Source organism: Natator depressus, chromosome 21 (assembly GCF_965152275.1).
Source record: "Natator depressus isolate rNatDep1 chromosome 21, rNatDep2.hap1, whole genome shotgun sequence".
Lineage (NCBI taxonomy): Eukaryota > Metazoa > Chordata > Testudines > Cheloniidae > Natator > Natator depressus.
In genome coordinates, this window is record NC_134254.1 from 18,018,024 (window position 1) to 18,044,096 (window position 26,073).

The window sequence follows — 26,073 nt, forward strand, 5'->3', positions numbered from 1 at the left end:
TTGAAACAAGTACATGCAAGTTATCTTGTCTGACTTCAATAGCTGCTGTTTAACATTCTCCCAAAATACTAATGGAATGGAAAGACTGTTGTCATCATATTATATGACATTATCTGTTTTTCCCTAAATACAGAACAGAAATATTTATTGAATGTTTGTGTCTTCTCCATTATTATTGATAATTCTACCATTTGTATTTAGTAGTGGACCAATATCATTGTTAGAATTCTGTTTGTTCCTAATATGCTTAAATTCCTCCTTATTGTCTGTAACTGTGCTGGCTATAGATTTCTTGTTTTGTCCCTTTGTTTCCCATATGAATTTTCTACAATTCCTGGTTTCTTCTTTATATTCGGAAGTATCAACTTCCCCTTTGTTATGTATTATTTTTTAGAGCTGCCTTAATTTCCCCTCTAAACCATGTCAGTTTTTTAACCAGTGTAGCCTTCTTCCTTGATTGTGGCTTGAGCAGGGGAATTCGGAGATTGACAGAGTCCAAGGCCAGAAGGGACCACCATCATAACCATCCAGCCCAGGCCCTGCGCACACAGGTCATAGACCTTCTCTCATAAGCTGAATTGAGGTACTGTTCTAAAATATATGCTTTCTTATATTAAAACTCCAACTGATGGTCAGTCCACCACCTCACATGGTAAGCTGTTCCAGTGTTTAATGACCCTTCAGTGCTAGGAAATTGCACCTTATTTTGAGGTAGAATTTGTCTATCTTCAGCTTCCCCCGAATATCAGATGTCGTTCTCCTTGTGTGTTAAGTACCTGTACAAAAGTGATCAAATCTCCTCTCAGCCTTCTCTTTGAAAAGCTGAATAAGTTGAGCTCCTTAAACCTCATATTGTAAAGCTTGTTTTTCGGCTCCTGGATCATTCTTGTGGTCCTCCTTTGACCTCTTTCCAGTATTTCCACATCCTTCTTGAAGCATGGACATAGGAACTGGACTCTGTATTCTGGTGGTGGGCTTGCTAATGCAGCGTATGGATCTAAGATCACCTCTCTACTTCTACTTGATAGTCCCCGTTTTATAAATCCAAGGATTGCATTGGCTCGTTTTGTCACGCCATTGCACTGTTGTCATGTTGAGGCGCTTATCTACAATGAACCTTTAAATCCTTCTCTGAATCACTGCTTTCCAAGATAATCTATGATCCTGTAAAGTATGGCTTGTATGCTTAGTTCCCCAAAGTATTACCTTGTTTTTGGCTGTATTAAAATGCATTTTGTTGGATTGTGACCGTTTAACCAGGTGAATTCAGATCACTCTGTAGCAGTAACATGTTCTCATTATTTGCTACCTCACCAATCATTGTCTTACGCACATTTTACAAAGATTTATATAATGATTGGTGATAAAAATATTGAATAGTGTTGGATTAAGAACTGATCCTTGGGGGACTCTGCTAAAAATAGCCCCCATTCATTGATATCTCCCCATTAACAACTACATTCTGAGATCAGTCAATGAGTCAGTTTTTAATCCATATAATGTGTGCCCTATAATTCCATATATTGCAATTTTTAAAATCACATCATGTGGAACTAGGTCAAATGCCTTTGAGAAATCAAAGTGTACTGTAACAACACAATTGCCTGTATCAATCAGACCTTTAATCTTCTCTAAAACACAAAAAACCCAGATTGTTTGACAAAACTGACCTCCCATGAAACCATGCTGATTGGCATTAATTATATATTTAGCCACCTGGAAATGTGTGGCACCACTCCCAATCACCGGTGCCTTGCAAGAAGCAAAAGACGACTAATTGGGTGCTCGCCTACGGTGAGGCCAGCAGAGTATAAGGACTTGAATGGAGTTTGACCGCGCCAAGCTACTCAAGCTCTGTATTACTCAGAGCAGTATCGTTGACTTGGGTCCCATTGAAAGGTCAATTGTGTCCAGTACCACTGGACTCCCTTCCGAGTGAGAGCCGTGGAGAGATACTAGAGCTACCTTCCACACTGGAAACATTTGAGGTGGCTAGGAAGCTGATAGCCCTCATGGCACCATACAGACCATATGGGACCTTCCTTCGTGGGCTTTTCCCTTTTCTCCAAGCAGACAGACTCTCGAGTCACTTGGGCTCCATACTCTGGCTCCTCAGAGGAAACCCTTAAAACACAACCCCTACCTCACTTCTATCAATCTCAACCTAGGCAAGATTATAGCAGGAAGTGTGGCAGGAATTATAGGATAAGGTGTCCTCCTCCTCCTTCATCCACCCAAGGACCTGGGCTTGTGAAGCAGCCATCTGGGCTGAAGCAGAACTTTTGAGAGTGTGGCTGAGGGCGGTGCACCAGTTCAAGTACTGGATCTATCACCCCTGTGTTTTTAAGACCGTTTATCCCATTTGTATTGTGCATGGGCCGAGATTACTTCAGACTGCTGGGTGCTATACATGATATGACTGGGATACTTCCTACTGTTTAGTTGTCTCCCTCCTTACCACTTCAGGGACCCTTCTCATGAGCAACTTCTGATCCAAGAGCTGTAGACACTCCTAAAAGTGGGAGCAGTAGAGGAGGTCCCTCAAGTGCTAAGGGGCAAGGGTTTCTACTCCCTCTACTTCCTGACCCTGAAAGCCAAGCAATCTCAGTGCCATGATGGACCTGCAAAACCTCAACAGATTCATCAAGAAGCTGAGGTTCCACATGGTCTCCTTTATCTCCTCCCTGGATCCGGGGGACTGGTATGCCGCCCTTGATTTGAAGGATGGATATTTTTATCCCAGGACACAGAAGATTCCTATTGTTCGTATTTAGCCATATCCACTACCAGTTTACGGTCCTCCCTTTTGGCCTATCAGCAGCCCCTTGAGTGTTCATCAAGTGTCACTGTATTCCTGCGGAAGTGGAAGGTACAGGTTTACCTGAACCTAGAGGACTGGCTGATCAAGGACCACACCAGGGAGCAGGTAGAAGCGGACGTTGGCTTGATATGGTCAACATTCGACAAGTTAGGCTTGTTAAACATACAAAAGTCGACCCTGTCATCCATCCAGAGGGTGGAGTTCATAAGGGCAGTACTAGACTCGGGCCAAGCCCGGGTGTTCCTTCTGGAGTTCCAATTCCAGGCTATTTGTGCCATCATAAAAGGCCTCAGAAGCTACCCCATTACCACGGCACAGAACTGCCTGAAGTTCATGGGTCACATGGCTGTGTGCACGTATGCCATATAGCATGCAAGACTGTGACTCGGACCTCTTCAAGCCTGGCTGGCTTCAGTATATCCAAACTGAAATCACTTAGATTTCTACTACTACTGCTACTAGATCGCACGCCCTGGTTCTCATGGGTGACTTTAATTTTCCTGATATCTGCTGGGAGAGCAATACAGCGGTGCATAGACAATCCAGGAAGTTTTTGGAAAGCGTAGGGGACAATTTCCTGGCGCAAGTGCTAGGGGAGCCAACTAGGGGGGGCGCTTTTCTTGACCTGCTGCTCACAAACCGGGTAGAATTAGTGGGGGAAGCAAAAGTGGATGGGAATCTGGGAGGCAGTGACCATGAGTTGGTTGAGTTCAGGATCCTGACGCAGGGAAGAAAGGTAAGCAGCAGGATACGGACCCTGGACTTCAGGAAAGCAGACTTCGACTCCCTCAGGGAACAGATGGCCAGGATCCCCTGGGGGACTAACATGAAGGGGAAGGGAGTCCAGGAGAGCTGGCTGTATTTCAAGGAATCCCTGTTGAGGTTACAGGGACAAACCATCCCGATGAGTCGAAAGAATAGTAAACATGGCAAGCGACCAGCTTGGCTTAATGGTGAAATCCTAGCGGATCTTAAACATAAAAAAGAAGCTTACAAGAAGTGGAAGGTTGGACATATGACCAGGGAAGAGTATAAAAATATTGCTCGGGCATGTAGGAAAGATATCAGGAGGGCCAAATCGCACCTGGAGCTGCAGCTAGCAAGAGATGTCAAGAGTAACAAGAAGGGTTTCTTCAGGTATGTTGGCAACAAGAAGAAAGCCAAGGAAAGTGTGGGCCCCTTACTGAATGAGGGAGGCAACCTAGTGACAGAGGATGTGGAAAAAGCTAATGTACTCAATGCTTTTTTTGCCTCTGTTTTCACTAACAAGGTCAGCTCCCAGACTGCTGCGCTGGGCATCACAGAATGGGGAAGAGATGGCCAGCCCTCTGTGGAGATAGAGGTGGTTAGGGACTATTTAGAAAAGCTGGACGTGCACAAGTCCATGGGGCCGGACGAGTTACATCCGAGAGTGCTGAAGGAATTGGCGGCTGTGATTGCAGAGCCCTTGGCCATTATCTTTGAAAACTCGTGGCGAACGGGGGAAGTCCCGGATGACTGGAAAAAGGCTAATGTAGTGCCAATCTTTAAAAAAGGGAAGAAGGAGGATCCTGGGAACTACAGGCCGGTCAGCCTCACCTCAGTCCCTGGAAAAATCATGGAGCAGGTCCTCAAAGAATCAATCCTGAAGCACTTACATGAGAGGAAAGTGATCAGGAACAGTCAGCATGGATTCACCAAGGGAAGGTCATGCCTGACTAATCTAATCGCCTTTTATGATGAGATTACTGGTTCTGTGGATGAAGGGAAAGCAGTGGATGTATTGTTTCTTGACTTTAGCAAAGCTTTTGACACGGTCTCCCACAGTATTCTTGTCAGCAAGTTAAGGAAGTATGGGCTAGATGAATGCACTATAAGGTGGGTAGAAAGCTGGCTAGATTGTCGGGCTCAACGGGTAGTGATCAATGGCTCCATGTCTAGTTGGCAGCCGGTGTCAAGTGGTGTGCCCCAGGGGTCGGTCCTGGGGCCGGTTTTGTTCAATATCTTCATAAATGATCTGGAGGATGGTGTGGATTGCACTCTCAGCAAATTTGCAGATGATACTAAACTGGGAGGAGTGGTAGATACGCTGGAGGGGAGGGATAGGATACAGAAGGACCTAGACAAATTGGAGGATTGGGCCAAAAGAAATCTGATGAGGTTCAATAAGGATAAGTGCAGGGTCCTGCATTTAGGATGGAAGAATCCAATGCACCGCTACAGACTAGGGACCGAATGGCTAGGCAGCAGTTCTGCGGAAAAGGACCTAGGGGTGACAGTGGACGAGAAGCTGGATATGAGTCAACAGTGTGCCCTTGTTGCCAAGAAGGCCAATGGCATTTTGGGATGTATAAGTAGGGGCATACCGAGCAGATCGAGGGATGTGATCGTTCCCCTCTATTCGACACTGGTGAGGCCTCATCTGGAGTACTGTGTCCAGTTTTGGGCCCCCCACTACAAGAAGGATGTGGATAAATTGGAGAGAGTCCAGCGAAGGGCAACAAAAATGATTAGGGGTCTAGAGCACATGACTTATGAAGAGAGGCTGAGGGAGCTGGGATTGTTTAGTCTGCAGAAGAGAAGAATGAGGGGGGATTTGATAGCTGCTTTCAACTACCTGAAAGGGGGTTCCAAAGAGGATGGCTCTAGACTGTTCTCAATGGTAGCAGATGACAGAACGAGGAGTAATGGTCTCAAGTTGCAATGGGGGAGGTTTAGATTGGATATTAGGAAAAACTTTTTCACTAAGAGGGTGGTGAAACACTGGAATGCGTTAGCTAGGGAGGTGGTAGAATCTCCTTCCTTAGAGGTTTTTAAGGTCAGGCTTGACAAAGCCCTGGCTGGGATGATTTAACTGGGAATTGGTCCTGCTTCGAGCAGGGGGTTGGACTAGATGACCTTCTGGGGTCCCTTCCAACCCTGATATTCTATGATTCTAGACAGTGGTCCCATTGGGTAATTGAGTTCCTTCTTTGGTGGCTGAATATGCAGGCTGTCTGCGGAGGAGTGCCCTTTTTCAGACCTTAACCCTCGCTGTCCCTAGTTACGGACGTGTCTGGGATGGGGAGCTCATCCGGGGAGACTCTGGACTGAAGGCCTCTGGTCCCAGGTGGAGCTCTCACTACATATCCATGTCGGAGAGCTGAGAGTGATGTGCCTAGGCTGCCAGACCTTCTGAGTGCACCTGGAGGGCAGATGTGTATTGGTCACGGTGGACAATATATGTAATTATAACATATAATATATATAACATATAACAATAACAGTAATGTTCTATATAAACAGACAGGGTGGAGCACACTCCTATGTCAGGAAGCCCTCAAACTGTGGGAGTTCTGCATAGCCCACTCAATACATCTTGAGGCTTCTTACCTTTCGAGGTCCCAGAATGACTTGGCAGACCACCTCAGGACATCCTTCTCCAACCACGAGTGGTCCATTCGCCCGAACATTGTGAACAGAATCTTCCAACCGTGGGGAGTTCACCATGTAGACTTGTTTGCAACAAGACACAACAGGAAGTGCCTGCAGTTCTGCTCCTTCCTGAATCACAGCCTGGGTTCAGTTGCAGACATATTCCTCCTCCCATTGAGGGGCCAGCTTTTCTATGCATTCCCGACAATTCCACTCCTACACAAGGTGTTGCTGAAGGTCAGTAAGAAGATAACTTCCGACCTGGCCGTGTCAGTACTGGTACACCACACTCCTACACCTGTCAGTGGAGGCTTCAATTGGTCTGCCCCTTGGCGCAGATCTCATCACCCAGGACCATGTCCGCTTTCAGCATCTGAATCTCTAGTTTCTCCACCTCATGGCATGGAATCACGGCTAAACTTCTGCGAGTTGAAATGGTCAGGACCCATCGGAGAGGTCCTCCTAGGCAGCAGAAAACCATCCATGTGGGCCACGTACCTGACTAAGTGGAAAAGATTCTCTATGTGGTCGATGCAAAGGGCACGTCATCTACACAGTCATCAGCACCCTTCATTCTGGACTACTTGTACCTAAAATAGTGAGGGCTGTCAGTGTCATCAATCAAGATCCATTTGGCCGCGATTTCGGCATTTCACCCCGGGTCACCAGCCGATCAGTCTTCACCAATCATCAGCCGCTTTCTCAAGGGACTGGTCAGGCTGTACCCTCAAGTGTAACAACCAGTTCCTCCCTGGGACTTCAGTCTAGTACTATGGAGACTCATGTGGCCCCTGTTTGAACCCCTAGCACATGTTTGCTGCTCTGTCTGTCCTGGAAGGTAGCATTCCTGGTAGCCATAACGTCGGCCAGGAGGGTTTCTGAGATTAAGGCCCTCACATCCGAGCCTCCATAACCTGGTCTCCTACAAGGACAAGGTCCTGTCCTGTTCTGTCCTCACCCAGCCTTACTTCCGAAGGTCGTCTTGCAATTTCACACGAACCAGGACATATTCCTCCCAGTCTTTTACCCAAGACTGCATGCCAGTAACCGAGAGCGAAGACTTCATTCTATGGATGTAAGGTGAGCATTGGCCTTTTACATCAAGAGGACAAAACCATTTTGCAGGTCAACTCAGCTCTTTGTGGCCACAGCAGACAGATTGAAGGGCCTCCCAATCTTGTCCCAAAGAATCTCATCATGGATTACGTCCTGTATCTGTGCATGGTACGACCTGGCAAAGGTACCTGCTCCAGTACTGACAGCACATTCCACAAGGGCTTAGGCTTCCTCTGCAGCATTCCTGGCCCAGGTTTCGATCCAGGACATCTGGAGGGTAGCAATGTAGTCGTCTGGCCACACCTTCACTTTGCATTACACAGCAAGCTAGAGAAGATGCTGTATTTGGCAGAGTGGTGCTGCAATCCGCAAGTCAATGAGCTCCGACTCCTCCTGTTCAACTGCTTGGGAGTCACCTACTTGGAATTGACCTGAGCAAGCACTCGAAGAAAAAAGTTACCTCCCTTCCATAACTCCTCTTCGTCGAGATGTGTTGCTCATGTCCATTCCAAGACCCATCTGCCTACCCCAGCTGGCAAGGAGGAACTGAAGAGGTGGAGGGTCGGCAGGGTGTGACTCCAGGGGCCATCTGAGGCGACCCAACGAATACCACTAGGAGAAAAACCTTCCAGCGGCTGTGCATATGGCGTGCACACACCTACTTGGAATGGCCATGAGCAGCACATCTTGGAGAACAACAGTTCCGGAAGGTAGGTAACTATTTTTTTTTTTTTCCAAACAAGATTTCACTTGATTTCAAATGATGGAGAATCCATCACATCCCTACGTAAATTGTTCCGGAGATTGATTACCCTCACTGTTAAAAAATCTATGCCTTATTTGTAGATTGAACTTTTGGTAGTTTCAGCTCTAGCCATTGGATATTGTTATACTATTGTTTGCTAGAATAAAAAGCGCTCTATCATCATAAATATTCTCCTCATGGAGGTATTTGTAGACTGTGATCAAGCTACCTCTTATCCTTCTCTTGGATGAGCTAAATAGATAGTTTCTAAAGACAGGTTTGACTGACCTCATATCATTGTAGATCTTTTCTGAAAACAGTGTTTTATAGAAAGAAAAGGAGTACTTGTGGCACTTTAGAGGCTAACAAATTTATTTGAGCATAAGCTTTCGTGAGCTACAGCTCACTTCATCGCTCAAATAAATTTGTTAGCCTCTAAGGTGCCACAAGTACTCCTTTTCTTTTTGCGGATACAGACTAACACGGCTGCTACTCTGAAACCAGTGTTTTATAGGAAACACACAGTTTCTGTCCAAAATTTTCAGTATATAATCTGAGTAAATGTAGAATTTTTCAGAAAAGTTTAAACAAACTTCATTAAATAGCTTCAGAGTATCAGTTAAAAATTGCCCCCAAAAGATTTCAGTGTCAAAGTGTCATGATTTTTCAGGCCCCTCTGGTTTAAAAACTACGAACTGTAGAAAGTCAGTCATAGTGAGACTGTTGGATGGACAGAGTGTGTGTGTGAGCAGCGCTATAGGGCAGCTATCCCACAGTGCAGCTCACTTGATAAGTCTTGTTGGAAGGGAGGTGAGCGGAAGGCATTCTGGGTCCCTGCTCAGTGCCATGTGATGCACTGCTTCGTGTCCCAGCAGCCCCATTGCTTCCTGGTTTCTTTTGCAGCATTTTTTTAAAACCCCCTGCTGTCTGGCTTTTTTTCCCTGCCACATCTACAAGCAGGAATGGATCCGGCACTCCTGTCCACTACTCTGATAGTTGTCACTTGCACATCACGCTTGGCAGTGCAGCTGTTCCTAAACCTGCAAAGAGAGCTGCAGTCAGAGATGCCTGATGAGCTGCCTGAAATTGAAAGAAGTAACATTTGATTGCTTTTGGCATTAACTGAGGAGCTGTGTACTGTGGAACAGCTAGGGAAGCTAGCTCAGAGTTGTGGGATCATATTGTTATGCATGTCTGGGATTACGACCAGTGGCTTCAAAACTTTTGGATGTGGAGAGCCACCTTCATGGAACAATGTGCTGAGCTTTCCCCAGATCCTACTTTGCAAGGACACAAGACTGAGAGCTGCAATCACTGTAGAGAAGTCTCTAAGATGCCACAAGTACTCCTTTTCTTTTTGTAGAGAAGTGTGTGGCAATCGCATTGTGGAAGCTGGTGACTCCAGATAGCTGCTGGTCGGTTGTAAACCAGTTTGGAGTGGGGAGATCGACCGTTGGTGCCATGGTAACTCAAGTGTGCAAGGCCATTAATCGCATCCTACTGCGCAAGACCGTGACTCTTGGTAATGTGCATGACATTTTGGATGGCTTTGCAGAAATGGGGTTCCCTAACTGTGGAGGGGCGATAGATGGTACGCACATCCCTATTGTTGCCGCAGCCCACCTTGGCACCGAGTATATAAATCGTAAGGGGTATTTTTCCATGGTTTTGCAGGCGCTAGTGGATACCAGGGCTATTAGAGGGGCACAGTGTGTGGCAGTTAGGATCCGGGATGCCTTGAGGGAAAAGTTTTTGCAAATGAAAATCATTAAATTTTGCTGCTGTGCTTGGGAAAGGAAGTGTTAACGGCATGTGCTGTGCTACATGGCGGTTCTGTATGTAACGTCAGTGAAGATGAAGTGCTAGTTGACTTGTAGCTGTGATGACATGTACAGAAATGTGAACACACAAATAAAGCTTCTTTTTGAAAAATTTGTGCTTTTATTTTAAAAACAGAGAAAACACCCGTATACCTTACAGCTGTGTATAACTCCAGCTGTTGCTTGACAAGCTGTCTGTGGCTGTGGATTGTCGAGGAATGGAAAAAATTTACAGCGAGCCTATAAGAATGTGCAGTGGGAGTTTGGGGAGTGCATGGGAAAGAATTCTGCACCCGCTGCAAGGGGGGGCAGGCATGAATCAGGTCACTCTGCAGTGTAATGAGAGAATGCAACATATCTATCTGACGCTCCAGAATGTTGTTTAGCCTCTCTGTGGCTTCCCTATAGAAAGCATTATTCTCTTTTCGGTCTCAGTTCTCTCCCTCTTTCCACTTTGTCATGGTTTCTCTCCATTTATTTTTATCATGTGTCTCCTCTTGGGAGTGCTGAATCACCTCATGAAACACATCTGCCCTAGTGCATCTTGGCTGCTTTCTTATACGTCACAGACGGTCTGCTACGGTGGGGGGTGGGTCTTCCACAGTCTCTTCTGAGGAGACAAAAGCAACACATTGCTGTGAAACATACATACAGAAATCACAGTGTATGTTGCAATACACCACTGGTAAGAAATCATTCTCTTGGTGACCAAAGTCAAGCATCCATGATGCACAAGAACCCAGCAATGGTGAGGGAACACAGGGTTAGAGGGTTTATTGCATACACACATTCTGAAAAGGGCTAGCATGAAGGGAGGGCACCCAGCACACAAACACAGCCATCGTAGTACTTTTCTGTGCCCTCAACCTGCTTTATGCATTGTCAAAGCAAAGCAACTTTCCAGAGCTCTGCTCTCCTGCCTCTGCCTCAGCAGCCAGTGGCCACTCACACTGGCTAGACACCTCCAGAGTAGAGAAGGGGTCCTGAGTGCACACAACAACGGGCTCCACAGCTTCCTCAGCCGCCTCCTCTTCATCTGTGATCTCCTCCTCCTGGCTAGGGCCACTTTTCACTGACTCCAGACATGAAGAAGTATCCACTGGGCTCTTTGCAATGGAGGTGGGGTCACCACTTAGGATTGCATCCAACTCACTGCAAAAACAGCAGCTTTGTGGTGCAGCACCAGACTGACGGTTTGCCTCCCTTGGCTTGTGGTATGCGTTCCTCAGCTCCTTCACCTTCGCTCTGCACTGCAGGGTGTCCCTGTTATGCCCTTTCTGCAATCTGCATGCAGTCTGCTCATAGGTATTGAAATTCCTATAGCTGGAATGCAGCTGGCACTGCACAACCTCCTCTCCCCAAACACTGATCTGGTCCAGTAGCTCAGCGTTGCTCCAAGCAGGGGATCGTTTGGTATGTGGAACAGCCATGGTCACCTGGGCAGATGAGCACTCGCAACAGGAAATGGAGTTTCAAACTTCCTGGGGCTTACAGGGGGAGGGGCGGATGTCCATTTATCAGAGCAGCGGAGATGCTGGCCAGAGTGGTCACTTTTGGAACTGTGGGATATCCTATGGAGGCTAAATGGTGTTTACACAGGTAGCACGTGTCTTCACTTTCACAACAGTGCAGAAAGAGCTGTATGCCTCTCATGAAGGTGGTTTTCTTTTTGTGGTGAAACTTCTGAGTTTCACCGCAAAAAGTCATTAACAAGTGTAGACGTTCCCTCGGTTTTAGTGCAAAAAAGCGACTTTTTGTGCTTTAAATGGCAAGTGTAGACATAGCCTTAGTTCCACTTTGGACTTTGGTGATTTCAGCTTCCAGTCCATTGGATCTTTGTCTGCTAACAAAGAGCTCTGTAATATTAGAAATCTGCTTCCTGGCAAGTTACCTCATTGTAAGTGAGTTTTCCTCATTGTGAATCATTATTGTGGCTCTTCCTGAACTAGCTCCAATTTTTCAGCATTCTGGTTCTGCCACAGGCTTCCTGTGTGATGTTGGACATGATCTTCTCATGCTGCACAATTGCGCCAAATTAAGGGTATAAATCAAAAGTAATAATAGTAAAGAAACCCTATTGCATGTGACATCACTGTAATAGTGAAAAAGTCTTGAAAATCTATGGAGATTGGGTTTGAGACTATTACATTTTTCATGTTTATATGTTCCTGCTAAAATAACAAACATACTACCCATGTCCATATTGCCTAGCCCACAAGGAGTCATTGAGGAAAAGGCAAATATGATCTTCCCTGGTCACCTGATACTGTGTCACTTCAATATCAGAAGTTCTTATTACTATTACTATCCTTCTATAGTTACAGAGAAAAAAGATACCTTGATATATAAGAAATTGGTATCAGATTTAAACTAAGCTAAATTTGGCTCTTCTAAATAAACACTATACCTCACCCACCTCATCTCATATATATCACAGCCAGTTGGTGTGACAGTAATCTCTTTATTGGTCCAATAAGAGAGATTACTGCACCCACCTGGCTGTGATATATATGTCAGTCCCAGAATATTAGACACATATGACTATAACTACACTGCATGTGATAAATGTTAGCCGTCTGAGAGATATTATTGCTTTGTAATCTTAGGTAAATGCTACCCACCAACTTTAGATGATCTCTGTTGAAGTAAGAGTGGTGGCGTGTATTGTGTTTTCTTGTTAGATATATTTCAGCTATTTCTGGATATTTTTAAACAAGATACTCCTAAAGTAGTTATTTTTGGTTGACAACATAGCTGCTGTTGCTTGGAGATCAGGCAGAGACTCTTTGCCTTCCTCTGCAGCATGGGGTCTGAGGCACTTGCAGGTTTAAACTGGTGTAAATGGTGGATTCGCTGTAACTTGAAGTCTTTTTAAACCATGATTTGAGGACTTCAGTAACTCAGTCAGAGGTGAGGGGTCTATTACAGGAGTGGCTGGGTGAGGATTTGTGGCCTTGCAATGTACAGGAGCTCAGGCTAGATGATCACGATGGTCCATTCTGATCTTAAAGTCTATGAGGTATGAGAAGCAAAGAAACTGTTTACCTGATGTGCTTGTGTGTCTCCTGAGCATTTGAAAGTCTCTGATTCCAGCTAATTGCCTTTTCAGGAATACACTCAATACTGTGCATTGCAGTTGGTTTTGTGGCCAATGAACCTGTTTAATTTATATGTTGAGAGCAAACATTCCTAACAGGAAAAAGCAAATAAGTGGCATATGTAACATTTGAACAGACTGTGTCTGGAGGTTGTAACTATGTTCTCTCCACCACAAGGGTCTTTTTCTGTATGAAGGAAATGGCACAGTAGGCTCTGCCAAGGACACCTACTATTTCTGCTTGACAGACAAGATCTCTAGCTGACACATGATGCCTGCCCATTTTGGAATGCGACCTTGCAGTTACAGTGGACGTCCTAACTCTGTGACATGCATCTGATGAAGTGAGCTGTAGCTCACGAAAGCTTATGCTCAAATAAATGTGTTAGTCTCTAAGGTGCTACAAGTACTCCCTTTTCTTTTTGATTTGTGTGTGTATGTCTGTCTGTGAGATTAAAGGCTAATCTTTGTGAGTTACATCTTTAGTTTCAGAGTATCAGTGGAAGACCTATTTCATTACATGTCAAAACAATCTATTTAAAGACACAATGAACATAATTTCTTAATGAAAGCAAAAAGAATCGAACCTGAATAAAAAAACTTCCACTTTTTAGAAGACAGCATTGTAAAGTGCTTTGCTTTTTCTTACCTTCAGTGTGTGAATATGTTTGTGTATTGTGAGATCATTTGGGGAAAATACTACATTTCTTCATATTTGAAATGGAGGAGAAGTGAGGCTGTCTTTGGGTTTGGCTTTGTTTTAACTTTTGGTGTATCTAGTTTGTAAACACAAAGAATGTGTATTGAATTTTTCTATTCTGTTTACTGAAGCTTTTCTCTTTCCCCAGGACTGGCAGCCACCATTTGCATGTGATGTCGATAAACTTCATTTTACTCCACGAATCCAGAGGCTGAATGAATTGGAGGTAGAGTCAGAAACTGATGCCATTAACATTAGAATCCACTTGAAGGAGTAAATATGTTCAAAGTAGTTTATTCTTTAGGATGTGCAATGAAGCAAAAGGTTGTTCCCCTCTATTCGACATTGGTGAGGCCTCATCTGGAGTACTGTGTCCAGTTTTGGGCTCCACACTACAAGAAGGATGCGGAAAAATTGGAAAATGTCCAGTGGAGGACAACAAAAATGATTAGGGGACTGGAACACATGACTTATGAAGAGAGGCTGAGGGAACTGGGATTGTTTAGTCTGCGGAAGAGAAGAATGAGGGGGGATTTGATAGCTGCTTTCAACTACCTGAAAGGGGGTTCCAAAGAGGATGGCTCTAGACTGTTCTCAGTGGTAGCAGATGACAGAACGAGGAGTAATGGTCTCATGTTGCAGTGGGGGAGGTTTAGGTTGGATATTAGGAAAACTTTTTCACTAGGAGGGTGGTGAAGCACTGGAATGCGTTACCTAGGGAGGTGGTGGAGTCTCCTTCCTTAGAAGTTTTTAAGGTCAGGCTTGAGAAAGCCCTGGCTGGGATGATTTAATTGGGGATTGGTCCTGCTTTGACCAGGGGGTTGGACTAGATGTCCTCCTGAGGTCCCTTCCACCCCTGATATTCTATGATACCTCTGAAAATCAAGCCCAATAGAACTAATATTTTCAGAATCTCTGTAGAAAGGAAGCAGTATTTAGTGAAAATACATGCTAAAGTTGTTTGCTTTGGATCAAAACTTAAACGACTATACAATTATTAAAATATGCTGAGAAATGTGATGTGGAGTTTTTTTTTTTTTACTGTTATTTATAGGGATGTGAAGTGATTAAAAAATTGTGGTTAATCGCACTGTTAAACAATAATAGAATACCATTTATTTAAATATTTTTGGATGTTTTCTACTTTTTTAAATATGTTGATTTCAGTTATAACAATACAAAGTGTACAGTGCCCACTTTATATTTATTTTTGATTACAAATATTTGCGCTGTAAAAACGATAAACAAAATAGTATTTTTCAATTCACCGCACACAAGTACTGTAGCACAATCTCTTTATTGTGAAAGTACAACTTACAAATGTAGATTTTTGTTGTTGTTACATAACTGCACTCAAAAACAAAATAATGTAAAACTTTAGAGCCTACAAGTCCACTCAGTTATACCTCTTGTTCAACCAGTCACTAAGGGTATGTCTATACTACGAAATTAGGTCGATTTTATAGAAGTTGATCTTTAGAAAACGATTTTATACAGTCGATTGTGTACATCCCCACTAAGTGCAGTAGGTCGGCGGAGTGCATCCTCAATACCGTGGCTAACATCAACTCATGGATGGTCCACCGTGGGTAGCTATCCCACGGTCCCTGCTGCCCATTCGAATTCTGGGTTATGCTTCCAATGACTGATGGGGCAAAAACATCGTCGCGGGTGGTTTTGGGTACATGTCGTCAGTCTCCCCTCCCTCCCTCTGTGAAAGCAATGGCAAACAATCGTTTCGCACCTTTTTTCCTGGGTTACCCATGCAGACGCCATAGCGTGGCAAATATGGAGCCCGCTCAGCTCAGTGCTGCTGTTGTGAGCATTGTAAACACCTCGTGCATTATCCAGCGGTATGTGCAGAACCTGGCTAGGAGACGCCAGCATGAGGAGGACATGGACACAGACGTTCCTGAAAGCACAGGATGTGCCAATTGCGACGACATGGCGACAGTGGAGCAGGTTGATACAGTGGAACACCGATTTTGGGCCCAGCAAACAATCACAGACTGCTGGGACTGCATAGTGTTGCAGGTATGGGATGATTCCCAGTGGCTGCAAAACTTTCGCATGCATAAGGCCACTTTCCTGGAACTTTGAGTAGTTTTCCCTGCCCTGAAGTGCAGGAATACCGAGATGAGAGCTGCCCTCACAGTTGAGAAGCAAGTGGTAATAGCCCTGTGGAAGCTTGCAATGCCTGACTGCTACCGGTCAGTCTGGAATCAATTCAGATTGGGCAAATCTACTGTGGGGGCTGCTGTGATCCAAGTAGCCAGTGCAATCAGTGACCTTCTGCTAACAAGGGTAGTGAGTCTGGGAAATGTGCAGGTCATAGTGGATGGCTTTGCTGCAATGGGGTTCCCTAACTGTGGTGGGGCGATAGAATGCATCCCCCTATCTTGGCACCGGACCACCTTGCCAACCAGTACGTAAACTGCAAGGGGTACTTGTCAATGGTGCTGCAAGCCAATGGTGCTGGATCATAAGGGACGTTTCACCGACACCAACATGGGATGGCCAGGAAAGGTGCATGACGCTCGCATCTTTAGGAACTCAGGGCTGTTTGAGCAGCTGCAAGAAGGGACTGACTTCCCAGACCAGAAAATAACCGTTGGGGATGTTGAAATGCCAATACTTATCCTTGGGGACCCAGCCTACCCCTTGCACCCATGGCTCATGAAGTCATACACAGGCAGCCTGGACAGTAGTAAGGAACAGTTCAACTACAGGCCGAGCAAGTGCAGAATGGTGGTAGAATGTGTCTTTGCACTTTTAAAAGCTCGCTGGCGCTGTTTGCTGACCAGGTTAGACCTCAGTGCAATGAACATTCCCATTGTTATTGCTGCTTGCTGTGTGCTCCATAATATCTGTGAGAGTAAGGGGGAGATGTTTATGGCAGGGTGGGAGGATGAGGCAAATCGCCTGGCGGCCAATTTTGAGCAGCCAGACACCAGGACGATGAGAAGAGCACAGCTAGGCGCACTGCACATCAGAGAGGCTTTGAAAAACTGTTTCATGACTGGCCATGCTACAGTGTGACAGTTGTATGTGTTTCTCCTTGATGCAAAACCGCCCCCTTTGTTGAATTTACTTCCCTGTAAGCCAGTCCCCCTCCCCACTTTGACCACAGCTGGCAAAGGAAATAAAGTCCCTATTGTGTTGAATCCATGCATTCTTTGTTTATTTTAAAAAAAAAGGGGGGGGGGATCACTGACAAGGTACTCCGGGTGGGGTGGGGGAGGAGGGAAGGACAAGGTCACATTGCTTATTGTAGCCAAACCACAAATCAGAGCTGTTTGAATGACAGCCTTCTGTTACTTGGGCCATCCTCTGGAGTGGAGTGGCTGGGTGCCTGGAGCCTCCCCCAACATGTTCCTGGGCATCTGGGTGAGGAGGATATGGAACTTGGTGAGGAGGGCAGGTGGTTATACAATGGATATAGCAGCGGTCTGTGCTCTTGCCTTTCCTGCAGCTCCACCAGATGCCTGATCATGTCCATTTGCTCCCACATTAGCCTCAGCATTGCCTCCTGCGTGTTCTGATCACGCTCACTGTATGCTTTCCTGGCCTCTGCCACCGAATGCCTCCATGCATTCAGCTGTGCCCTATCCATGTGGGAGGACTGCATGAGCTCGGAAAACATGTCATCGCGAGTGCAGTTTTTTTTTTTTTTTTTGGTTTTTTTGCCTTCTAATCTGTGATAACCTCAAGGATGGATATGTTATGGGGAGCATATAAACATTTGCACCTGCAGGGGGGATAAAAAGGGAGAATAAAATTTAAGAAGATACATTTCTGAGAACAAAAGGGAGACTTTCACAGTGAATCAAGCAATTCACAGCAGACAGCCCATGTGCTTTAGGTATAAGGTCGCATTTTGCCTTTTATATTGAGCGCCTGCTGGTATAGTGACACATCACACATGTCTGGGCAACAGAATTTGGTTTCCAGGCAGCTATAGTTGGCTTCTTCCGCCTTCATAACATGTGGGAATGGCTTCTAACTGCAGTGCCCTCCTTTCCCATAGCAAGCCAGTTGGGTTTGCCATTTAAAAGGAGAGGCTGCGGTTTTTGGGTGAATGTGCAGCACACACCTGTCCTCCACTCCACCACATGGCTATTCTCTGGGATGACCCCTTTTAGCCAAGTGCAAACAGCCCAGCATGAACGGGGTCCTTTTACTGTTCCCTTACAAAAATTTGCCTATTTCAACCAGGTGACCATGAATAATATCAATCTCCTGAGGCTGACACAGAAAGATAAAGACCGAATGGTGCATGAATGTGACCAAAACCCAGGACCATTCGCTGCCATGGTTTGTGCTGCAGTGATTCCAGACTGCTTGCTACTGGCTTGGCATGGTAAAGTGTTCTACCGTGGAGGACAAAATAAGGCAGCCCTTCCCAGAAACCTTCTACAAAGGCTTTCAGAGTACCTCCAGGAGAGCTTCATGGAGATGTCCCTGGAGGATTTCCTCTCCATCCCCAGACACGTTAACAGACTTTTCCAGTAGCTGTACTGGTCGCGAATGCATCCCAATTCTTCAGGGCAAATCAAACATTAAACACAATTGCTTCTAACCCCTGTAGTTTAGTTACAAATGTGCACTCACCAGAGGTGCCTTCTCTGGCTTCAGGGTCGGGGAACCCGCCTTGGGAGGGTATTGGCTCCAGGGTGATGAAAAGGTCCTGGCTCCTGGGGAGAACGGATTCTCCGCTTGCCTGCTGCGCATTCTCCTCTTCCTTCTCTTCCTCATCCACCAACTACTCCTCCGTGTTGTGTGAGACTCCCCCCTTGCAGGTGTCCACGGACAGTGATGGGGTAGGGTCCCCCACTAGAATGGCATGCAGCTGATCATAGAAGCGACATATATGGGGCTCTGACCCGGAGCGACCATTTGCCTCCTTTGTCTTTTGGTAGGCTTCCCTGAGCTCAACTTTCACGTGGCACTGCTGTGTGTCCCTGGTGTAGCCTCTCTCCACAATGCCCTGTGAGATTTTGGCATTTTTGTTAGCATTTCTTCTTTTTCATTGGAGTTCTGCCTGCACAGATTCTTCTCCCCATTCAGCAATCAGATCCAGTGTCTCCCTTTCTGTCCATGCTGGAGCTTGTTTCCGATTCTGGGGCTGCATGGTCACCTGTGCTGCTGAGATCGCCACACTGACCAAACAGGAAATGAAATTCAAAAGTTCCTAGGGCTTTTTCTGTGTACCTGGCTAGTTCATTGGAGTTGAAAGCACTGTCCAGAGCAGTCACATTGGAGCACTCTGGGATAGCAGGCCGATACCATTGAATTGCAGAACGCTGCATCTACACTACCCCACGTTCAACCCAGGAAGGTAGATTTTAGCACTACTCCCCTTGCTGGGGAGGAGTACAGCAGTCGATTTTAAGAGCCCTTTAGGTCGACGGAACGGGGTTGGTTGTGTAGCCGCATTGCTTATAAAATCGACCTAATGTGGCTAAATTCAACCTAACCTTGTAGTGTAGACCAGGGCTAAGACACACAAGTTTGTTTACATTTATGGGGGGTAATGCTTCTTGCTTCTTATTTACGTCACCTGAAAGTGAGAATAGGCATTCGCATGGCACTTTTGTAGCCAGCATTGCAAGGTATTTACATGCCAGATATGCTAAACATTTGTATGACCCTTCATGTTTCAGCCATCATTTCAGAAGACATGCTGATGATGCTCGTTAAAAAAATAATGCGTTAATTAAATTTGTGACTCAACTACTTGGGGGAAGAATTGTATGTCTGCTGCTCTGTTTTACCCTCATTCTGACATATATTTCATGTTATAGCAGTCTTAGTGTTTGTCTTAGTGATTGGTTGAACAAGAAGTAGAGCTGAGTGGACTTGTAGGTTCTAAAGTTTTACATTGTTTTGTTTTTTGAGTACGGTTATGTAACAATAACAAAAATCTACATTTGTGAGTTGTATTTTCACAATAAAGAGATTGTACTACAGTACTTGTATGCAGTGAATTTAAAAATACTATTTTGTTATTTTTACAGTGCAAATATTTGTAATAAAAATAATATAAAGTGAGCACTGTACACTTTGTATTCTGTGTTGTAATTGAAGTTAATATATTTGAAAATGTAGAAAAACATCCAAAAATATTTTAAAAATTTTAATTGGTATTCTATTGTTTAACGGCGCAATTAAAACTGCGATTAATTGTGATTATTTTTTTAATCGCGATTAATTTTTTTGAGTTAATCACGTGAGTTAACTGCAATTAACAGCCCTAGTTATTTAACATTTGTATTGCAGTAGTGCCTAGAGACCTCAACCAGGTCATGCTCCCATTGTGCTAAAGCACTGTACAAACATATAGTCCCCTGAAGTCTTACATTCATAAAAATGAGACAAGTGGGTAGGGGTGAGGAAGGATGTTGATAACAAATGTAATATAATTTAGCATGGACTAGTTCTGTGGGCAATTTTTAGCTGGTCAGTAGCAGTAATAACTCATCTCCTGCTTTGCTGTTTTGAGAGGGCAGTATTCTTTATGCATTAAGGTGTGTAGCTTTGAGGAGGGACGTGAGGGAGGATAAGCTGGTGGCTTTAGAATTTTCCACTGGGAGTAAGGGACTGCAGGAGGCAAAGCGCAGTGGTGCTTGTGGGAGAAGTAGACGAGCAGGTGGCCAAGGCTGGCATAGATAGCAGAGGGAAAGTGGCAGGACTCAGCCTCTTGGAAAGATAATAGTTCAGAAAAGGGAAGGCTTTTATATGGAGAGCTTTGAAGGTCAGGACAATAAGTTTGTGGTGGAGAAAGGGAAGTAGTGAAGGGATTATATGCAGGGAATAGACAGCTAGTCATGAACTTAATTCCGTCTAAGCTGCGCAACTGCACAGCAGCCTATTAAGCACCCCCCCACCCCACCCCCACCCCCGACCTGCCTGGCCCGGGAAGAGGTGCCTCAACCCAGCCCCGGCCTGGACCTGCTGCGGCCGGGGAGAGATACCTTTTTCCCCCCCAACCCCCCGCCCAGGTGCTGCTGTGGTGGGGGAGAGCTTGGGGGAGTCCTCTCTCCTCACCGTAACCCCAGGGCAGCCTGCACCCCAAACCCCTCATCCCCACCCCAGAGACCACACCCCCAGCTGGAACCCTCACTCCCCCCTCACCCCAACCCTCGGCCCCACCCTCGCCATATGAATTTTATGTGCGCCAATATGGAGGTGATGTATAACAAATTACCTACATATTGGTGCACATAACAAAATTCATGCCGCACATGCGTGGGAAAAATTAGAGTGAACACTGGTGATGAGCCAGGAAGATGTTCTTAAACTTCAGGGTAGACATAGCCTATGTCGGCATAACGTATGTCGCTCAGGGGTGTGAATAGATCACCCCACCAAGCGACATAATTACTGGTGTGGATAGCGCTATGTCGGCAGGAGACTCTCTAGTGTAGCCGTGCCCTTAGTCATTTTCTGTCACTTTGTCTCCAAGAATTGTATGTAATAGCATCTCATTAAGTATGATAAACTTGTTGGCCAAACAGTGAAGTCCTGCATTATCTCACTGGATTCACCACATTGAAGCCAGTTGCTTAGTCTGAATTTTTGAAAACTTCTTTTAAATTTAAAAACGTTTATTTTTGCATTGATTGTGCCTATTTCCTTTGCCAAAAGGCATTTTAAAACTGACATGAGTTTTAAATCTTTAAAAGCTGCCATGGAAAGTTGTTTCTCAGCAGGCATAGTCAACAAGAGGGCAATTTCATATGTGGGGTTCTGTGGGATTCATAAGTTCATTGCAACTTTAAAGTAGCATTACCATTTCTCAGAAAAGCCCGGAGTAGAAGATCTATTTCATACTGTGCTGCTGAACTAACAGAAGGAATGTTAACTAACTCTGTACCAGGTCTCGTTGATGTTAGTGAAGATGTAGTGACTAAACACAGAAGTCTGCAGAAGTGTAATGTTAAGTTCTTTTTGAGAGTGGAATAATTTTTTATCAAATGGAAGTGGACCAGATTGGTATGGATAACAACTTATTCTAAGTTTCAAAGAGAATTCCAAACAATGAAGGGTTTAAAATATCAGCAAATGTTTTCTAAGCTGAAAGGTATAGCTTTGATTCCAGATAATATAGGAATGAATCACAGCTCAGTTCTTGTAGGCACTTTGTGATGATAAAAATAAAAAAAAGGCTTTTTTGATAGAATTAGGGTTGTATTAGAGTTTGGACCATTATTCATCTGGCACTTACCTGTCTGATTCAGAGTGTGATTGATTTATTTATTTATTTATTTATTTATTTAAAGTTACTAGTTGCTAGTTTTGCAGTAAAACATGTAGTGGCAAATGCATTATGTGGTAGGGGAGAAAGCACTTTTGGTAGCCAAAGGTTCTGTTTCTTTGACCAGTTCAAATGTTCACTGAAGCATTCGTGTCCAGATACAGTGTAGATTCAGTAACTTTTAAAGACAATTTGTGAAGATGACTTGAAAGATGAATCTCCTCGCAGAAGAAAATTAATCTATGCAGTAACTCTCATTAATTTGTATTTGGGTAAACCCACAAATCTGCATCAGAAATGAAGCTGCAGCTCTTTGGGCGGGAGGGGTGTAGGAAGGGGTCCTGTGAGGGCATGCCACGTCACCCCAGCCCTCTAATGCCCAGGGACCTACTTAGAGAATTTACTACTGGAGGGACTGGTGCAGCTTCTTACTCCAGCAAAGGAGGAATAAGGTTGCTCTCACCATTGCCTGTGCACATCTGTGAGTGGGGAAGGCTTGCCACTGTATAGATCCTTTTCTGTGCTTCTTGCCTCAGTGATCTAGTCCTTTGGAGAGGATAGGTTTTCTAACATAGAGCCAGTGAACATCATTACTGAGAATGGATCAGGTCTAACACAGGGAATATAGAGGAGGTGACATTGGCTCTTAAGATTGAATAGCGAGTCTTTTTTTTTTTTTTTTTTTTAAATAACTGATTCCAGTCATTGCCTTCAAATGGTGGATACATCTTGAAATCACAATTGGTGACATTAGCAGGGATGCCAAAGACCCAGTGGAGACAGAAGTTTCCTTTCCCAAACAAATGTGATCCATCTATGATAGAGTTCAAACACATTGACAAGGCTATCCTTCTAGATATCTGGAGAACTTCAATTTCAATGCAGTCAATCCAGCATCTTTCCCAAGTAAAGAAAAATGAAAGGAAGCCAGTCATGTCTAGCTTTATTATACTAGGTGCAAATACATTTAAAGAGGGATTTTGGAACATAACCAAAGATCTGAACTTGAAGATGTTCTAATATTGAAAACATTGGAAAGTAGAAGCTAAATTGAACTGCATATTGAAAGCACACTGTCTTCTGTTAGGCTCAGACCCGTGTGAAGCTGAATTTTCTGGACCAGATTGCAAAGTTTTGGGAGCTCCAAGGATGTACACTGAAAATTCCACATGTAGAGAGGAAGATCTTGGATTTATTTCAACTTAATAGGGTAAGACTGTTTGTTTTTTAAAATAGTTTTTCCTGCAAAAGATGCCACATTACTTCTGTTCCTAGACTGAAGTCAAGTCGTCTTTAGTAAGCTACTTCAATAGAGATTTCGTGTTTGGAAGCGTTTTTAATGTATGATTAAACTCCTTGAGACATATTCTGTGAAATGGATTCAAGACAAGAACTGTTTATATTGCACTAAAAAGTAGTGTTGGAAAGCTGATTCAGTAGTAGAGCCTTAGAAATGCAGCCTGAGAGAATCCTCCAACTAGACTGAACTATAAACCTGCATCTAATCTTCCCTTCTGGTGCATATTGTAAAGCAATATTTTGGAGAAGTTCTGTGACCTGTGTTATACAAGAGTTCAGATGATCACAGTGGTCCCTTCTAGCCTTGGAATCTGTGAATCTATGAACTTTTTCAGAGGTCTTTAAGTTTTCTGACTAGCTAATTAAAGGATTTAAGCTACAGCGTTCTCTTAATGTGAAAGCTGTATTTAAAGTATTTATTGCATATGGTAGCAGCTGCAATAGCAAATACTTTTCCCTTTAACTTTTTTTTTTTGCTAGCAGTAGATCTCTATACACTAATGACTTTATTTTTGTATATGTGACCATTGTATTTTTCCTTTATAGCTAGTTGCAGAAGAAGGTGGATTTGACTTAGTCTGTAAGGAGAGAAAATGGACGAAAATAGCCATCAGAATGGGTTTTGCTCCAGGCAAGGCAGTGGGTTCACACATCCGTGCCCATTATGAACGTATTCTTTATCCTTACAACTTATTCCAGTCTGGAGCCAGTCTACTGGTGAGTGGTATGGTGTTTTTTGTTTTCCCCTGGCTAGCTAAAACCTGGATAAATTCACCAACTAGTGGGTTGTTTCCTTTTTGGGCAGCACTTCTAAAATCTTTAAAGATGGCATTTGTTTGTTTCATAGACTTCATCTTGTTACTTAGATACTAAGGTCATGAGATGAGTATGTTAGTAATGCACAGACAGAACTTTATCAAATGGAAGATAAAGTACTGGAATTTTGTGAAGGACCCTTCAAGGAAACCTCTTACCTGAAGACATGAAACCTGTTTGGACACTACCAGTTTGTATTTCTTTCTCTCTACAGTATTTAAAAGCCTTATTTTACAGCAGGTATTTAGACTTTCTGGAATGTCCTCTTTGTGACTCCTTTGTGTGTTGCAGACTTTTAAAATATTTACAAACCATTTATTTGTCCATCCATCTGACAGAGAATAAATGAGTAATATCTCTAGGAATAATTGAGATCCAAAGATAATGGATGGAATATAATGAGTCTTGTAACTTTATAGCCATTTGTCAACTCACTGTGCATTTTTTTTTATACATAATATGGTGAAAGATCTCCACTATGAAGAGAGAGAGAATGACATGTGAATGCTGTTTTGATCATCCATGAAAACCATAATGTAGACTGCTAGAGTTGTTGCTGAGTTTTTCTAAGTTAAAATCTTCATGTTTAGTTTTTGGCCATTAATAAGTGGGTTGAATGAGGATAGAAACTAATACAAGTACAAGACTTCTTTCAGATCAGTGCTGGTTTATTATTTATTTGGTAGCACTTGCAGAAATCCATTTTAATCCGTGTTAACCACTCCCACCCTGACATGCTTTTCAATGTAGGTGGGTTTCATAATAAAAAAACTTGTGAGGATTGTCTGAGTTTACAGTAAAGAACAATATTAGTGCCTGTTAGAGCTGCCAAAATGAGAATAGAGATTTGACATGAGCAAATCAGAAGAGACTGGAATGTAAGGCTCTTTATGTATCTTGTGGTTATCACATTGAAGAATAGTTTAAAAAAAATCCGTAGGCTCTAAAAAAAATTGTAATTCTGACCACTGGGTTTTAGACATATATGCTAATGTAGATTGTTTTCAATCTGTGGGATGAAAAACCTTAAGTCTAGGAAAACTATCTTTACCAAATACACTTCACCTTTCCTCTGAAATAATTCTTATTGCATGGTGGAAAGCAACAGCATTCCAATAAGGTGTTTAACTAGCATCTTTCCATTTTTGTTCATTCTGAACACTAAAGTAATTGTGGTTTCTCTTTTGTGAGGACATTTTGCTCTGTCACATCTGATCCCGTTCTCTTATTTTTTTTGAGGTGGGAACATATAATTTAGTGTCCTAAAATAGAGTGTTGGCTGTGACCATAAACGCTCTGAAAATCTAAGTCTTTAGAACAATTGTCTTTCACAGAACTGATGTTAAATACATTATTTCTCAGTAATGGACCATTTTAAGAACACAAAGATTCTCAAGTGGCTGCTTGTGATCTCATTTAATGAGGTCACACTTCCTTTTAAATATAACTTTCCAAGCTCTCTCTTGCAATAGGCACCTGACATTTGTTCCAAACTGATGTGTTTAGTGGATCATGCAGTTCTGGAAAAGGTATGTTTAACTTCATTTATTAACCAAAAAAAAAACCAAAACATTGTTGCTGTTTTTAAATTGTTACTATATTCTCCTTCCATCTTTCTGTGTGTGGTATTAATGTTTTCTTATGAATTGGATGGAAAAACTGAGAGAATCCATAGAAATGTTTCTTTGGGCTCAGTTTTCACCCTGCTTAGATTTTATTTTTGCTGACGTGCCTTCTATTAACTAATGAGTTTATTTTACAATGAATTATTTCTCCTTTGAATTGATATTTGATATCCATGACCAAAGGTCATCTTTTTTGATTTCTGTCACAAGTTCTCAGTAAGCAGTGGTTTCCCAGATGGTGCTTGTACAGCTGTCCTTTTTATTATCTATTCAGTTCTTTCCTGAGTATCTTGGCCTCGTATGATTTCATTCTTAGATAAGATACTGCTACTGGATTTTACAGCTGTCAGTTTCAGACATGTTTTCCCTTTCTTTGATATTTCAATAAGCCTTGAAAAGAAGCTCTGTTTGCAGCAAGCCAAGATCATCTACAAAAGACTGGTA

General features: G+C 43.6%; 1 protein-coding gene across 4 annotated transcripts in view; it reads left to right on the top strand.

Annotated features, from left to right (window-relative positions):
* The window catches only part of KDM5B (lysine demethylase 5B), a 190,687-nt gene that overhangs the window by 20,354 nt on the left and 144,260 nt on the right, over nucleotides 1–26,073 (top strand). For 3 of the 4 annotated variants that reach the window (XM_074936220.1, XM_074936218.1, XM_074936221.1), the window contains exons 2-5: nucleotides 13,781–13,858; nucleotides 22,977–23,099; nucleotides 23,735–23,905; nucleotides 25,477–25,533. In XM_074936220.1, the coding sequence (XP_074792321.1) occupies nucleotides 13,781–13,858; nucleotides 22,977–23,099; nucleotides 23,735–23,905; nucleotides 25,477–25,533 (429 nt within the window). The remainder of the gene's footprint in view (nucleotides 1–13,780; nucleotides 13,859–22,976; nucleotides 23,100–23,734; nucleotides 23,906–25,476; nucleotides 25,534–26,073) is intronic. The other variant, XM_074936219.1, reaches the window with a different exon arrangement.